This window comes from Parus major, chromosome 23 (genome assembly GCF_001522545.3).
Source record: "Parus major isolate Abel chromosome 23, Parus_major1.1, whole genome shotgun sequence".
NCBI classification, from domain to species: Eukaryota; Metazoa; Chordata; class Aves; order Passeriformes; family Paridae; genus Parus; species Parus major.
Genome location: NC_031791.1, coordinates 2,230,786 through 2,233,647, shown reverse-complemented (window position 1 = coordinate 2,233,647; position 2,862 = coordinate 2,230,786). Strand labels below are relative to the sequence as shown.

Genomic DNA, 2,862 nt, shown 5'->3' with positions numbered 1-2,862 from the left:
GAATGTCCTGGGGACACCAGGAACATCCCAGGGACACCGGGAAGGTCCTGGGGACACCAAGAACATCCCAGGGACACTGAGAATGTCCTGAGGACATCAGGAACATCCCAGGGACACTGGGAATACCCTAGGGACACTGGGAATGTCCTGGGGACACTGGGAATGTCCTGAGGACACCAGGAACATCCCAGGGACACTGGGAACACCCCAGGGACACTGGGAACACCCCAGGGACACTAAGAACATTCTGGGAACACCCCTAAGACACTGGGAACGCCTCCGGGACACTTGGAACATCCCAGGGACACTGAGAACGACCCGAGGAAACCTGGAACACCTCAGGGACACCGGAAATGCCCCAGGGACAGTGGAAACACTCCGGGGACATGATGGTGGCGCTAGGAACACCTCAGGGACACTGGGAATGCCCCAGGGACACTGGGGAGGTCCTGGAGACACTGGGAACACCCCAGAGACATCGATAACACAACGAGCAGCTAGGAGCTAGGAACTGGGAATACCCCAAGGACACCGAGAACATTCTGGGAATACCCCCCAGGATAGCGGGAATGTCCCTGGGACACCGGGAACACCGCAGGGACACCGGTAACGCCGCAGGGACACCGGGAACACGGCAGGGACACCGGGAACACCCCGGGGAGCAGCACGTACCCCGCATGCCTGGCACGCCCTGCCGCCCCTCTCTGCCGATCTGTCCCGGCATCCCGGGGGAGCCGGGGGGTCCCGGCCGGCCGGGCAGCCCGTCCTTCCCGGGGGGACCGGGCCGGCCCGGGGATGCCACCATCTCCACCGGGAAGTGCAGCCGCGAGGTGTAATACGCCATCCGCTCTGCGGGGACAGGGACCGAGCTCAGAGTCCGCGGGGACACGGGGAGGGTCCCCAGAACTCGTCCCCAGTCCCCCGTTACCGTCAAACATCTTGTTCAGCTCCTGCCGGATGAACCTCTTGATCTCGTCGTAATTGACATCTCCCTGCAGGGACACGAGGGGACACGCCAGGGGCCACGGCCACCGCGCCCCTCACAGGGACAGGCTCCTGCCCCGCGACACGGCCACGCGTTCTTACCATCATCCCTGGGGGTCCCGGCAGCCCGGCACTGCCCGCGGGGCCCGGGGAGCCCGGGGGTCCCCTCTCTCCCGCGGGTCCCCGTGGCCCCACAAGCCCCATGGAGCCGCTTTTTCCTGGACCCCCGGGCATTCCGGCTCTGCCCTTCTCCCCGGGGTAGCCCCTCTCGCCGGGGGACCCAGCGTCACCCTGCGGACGGGAAAGGCTCAGCTCTGGGGTGCAGGGACAACCGTGGGGCACCGAGGTGGCCGTGGTGGCACAGCCAGGCTCCCCTCACCTTCTGTCCGGCTGGTCCCGCAATGCCCGGTTTTCCTGGGGGTCCCTGGAAAACAGGAATAAGGTGACAGGGATGTCCCCACCCTAGGGACACCCTGGCCAGGCCAGAAGATGCCGCAAATCCATCCCTGTGTCCAGCAAAGCTCCAGAGAACCCTGTTCCTACCTCTTTCCCAACGGGTCCGTCCGGTCCCTGCTCTCCCTGCGAGGTCCAAGAGGGGCAGTGAGGTGGTGACACCGTGTGGCCACCCCCAATGTCCCCAGTGCACCGCTCCGTGCCCTGCTGCACTCACCGGTGGTCCCGGGTGTCCCGGGGGTCCCGGCTGTCCTGGCATTCCCGGCAGACCCCGCTCCCCCACGGAGCCTCGCTCGCCCTTCAGCCCCTGCGAGGAGGAGAGAGCCGGAGCGCAGGGATCAGGAATGGGGGATCCCAAACCTGCTCATCCAGACCCCAAATCCCAGAGTGAGGGCTCCAGCCCTGGCAGTACTCACCACTCCAGCGAGGCCAGCGGGACCCGGCTGTCCCGGGCTGCCGGGGGGTCCCTGGGGACAGAGACAGGGGGGTCACACTTGATGTCCCCATTCCCTGAACCAAAGGGAGCCCCCGCTGTGATCCCCCTTCACGGGGGGCAGCTCCAACTTACGATGAGCCCTGGGGGTCCCTGCCGACCTTGGGGTCCCATGGGTCCGGGGTCGCCCTGAGGAAGGCAAGTGAGGAGGAGAAGGGGGGTCGGTGACAAGGAGGGCAGGCTGGTGACAAGTGCCCAACGTGCCCAGGGCTCAGCCAGCCCTCGCTCACCTCCGCTCCCGGCCGGCCCGTGCTGCCCGGGGGGCCGGGTTTGCCGCAGTCACCCTAAAAGGAGGAAGGGACATCACGGGCAGAGCAATGAGAGGTTCTCTGGCCATGCCCGTGGTCCCTGGGGGTGTCACCACCACCTAGTGCCACCATCGCTCACCTTTGGTCCCGGGAGCCCTGGGTGTCCTGTCTTGCCCTTGAAGCCCTGGAGAGAGAAAAGAGCTGCTGGGTGGGGGTGCCGGCAGAGCACAGCAGGTGATCCTGACCCTGCAGTGCCAGTCCAGGGCCACCACTCGCAGCTCAGTGTCCCCAGGAGCACGTGGTGGGACAGTCCCGGCTCAGGGGAGCCCGTTCTTGGCTGCAGGGACGTGCCAGGCACAGAGGATTAGGGAGGGGTGACAAGGAGGGCTGTCACTCACCGGAGGACCCATCATCCCTGGTGGCCCGGGGGGACCAGGGTCACCCTGGGGAGAAAGAGAAAGAGTTGGGGGTGTCCTGGGGGGGGTTGCAGGGTGGCTGCCCCCTACCAGAATCTGGAGAGCTCCGGAGCCTCACCCTCAGCCCTGGCTTCCCATCCTTGCCATCCAGTCCTTCCAAGCCAGCAGGGCCCTGCGGGGACAAGGTGACAGTGTCAGAGGAAGGTTTGCATTGGGGAGCTCTAGAGGTCCCTGGGGAATGGGAACAGGTCCCTGGGGAAGGGGAACA

At 65.9% G+C, this 2,862-nt stretch overlaps 1 protein-coding gene across 4 annotated transcripts in view; it reads right to left on the bottom strand.

The window, feature by feature from the left end:
- COL16A1 (collagen type XVI alpha 1 chain) overlaps positions 1 to 2,862 on the bottom strand; it is a 23,633-nt gene that overhangs the window by 843 nt on the left and 19,928 nt on the right. For all 4 annotated transcript variants that reach the window (XM_015649176.3, XM_015649175.3, XM_015649177.3 and 1 more), the window contains 12 exons: positions 2,713 to 2,766; positions 2,577 to 2,621; positions 2,318 to 2,362; positions 2,161 to 2,214; positions 2,006 to 2,059; positions 1,854 to 1,904; positions 1,655 to 1,744; positions 1,528 to 1,563; positions 1,364 to 1,408; positions 1,087 to 1,275; positions 929 to 992; positions 673 to 849 (listed from right to left, as the gene is read on the bottom strand). In XM_015649176.3, coding sequence (XP_015504662.1) covers positions 673 to 849; positions 929 to 992; positions 1,087 to 1,275; positions 1,364 to 1,408; positions 1,528 to 1,563; positions 1,655 to 1,744; positions 1,854 to 1,904; positions 2,006 to 2,059; positions 2,161 to 2,214; positions 2,318 to 2,362; positions 2,577 to 2,621; positions 2,713 to 2,766 — 904 coding nt within the window. The remainder of the gene's footprint in view (positions 1 to 672; positions 850 to 928; positions 993 to 1,086; positions 1,276 to 1,363; positions 1,409 to 1,527; positions 1,564 to 1,654; positions 1,745 to 1,853; positions 1,905 to 2,005; positions 2,060 to 2,160; positions 2,215 to 2,317; positions 2,363 to 2,576; positions 2,622 to 2,712; positions 2,767 to 2,862) is intronic.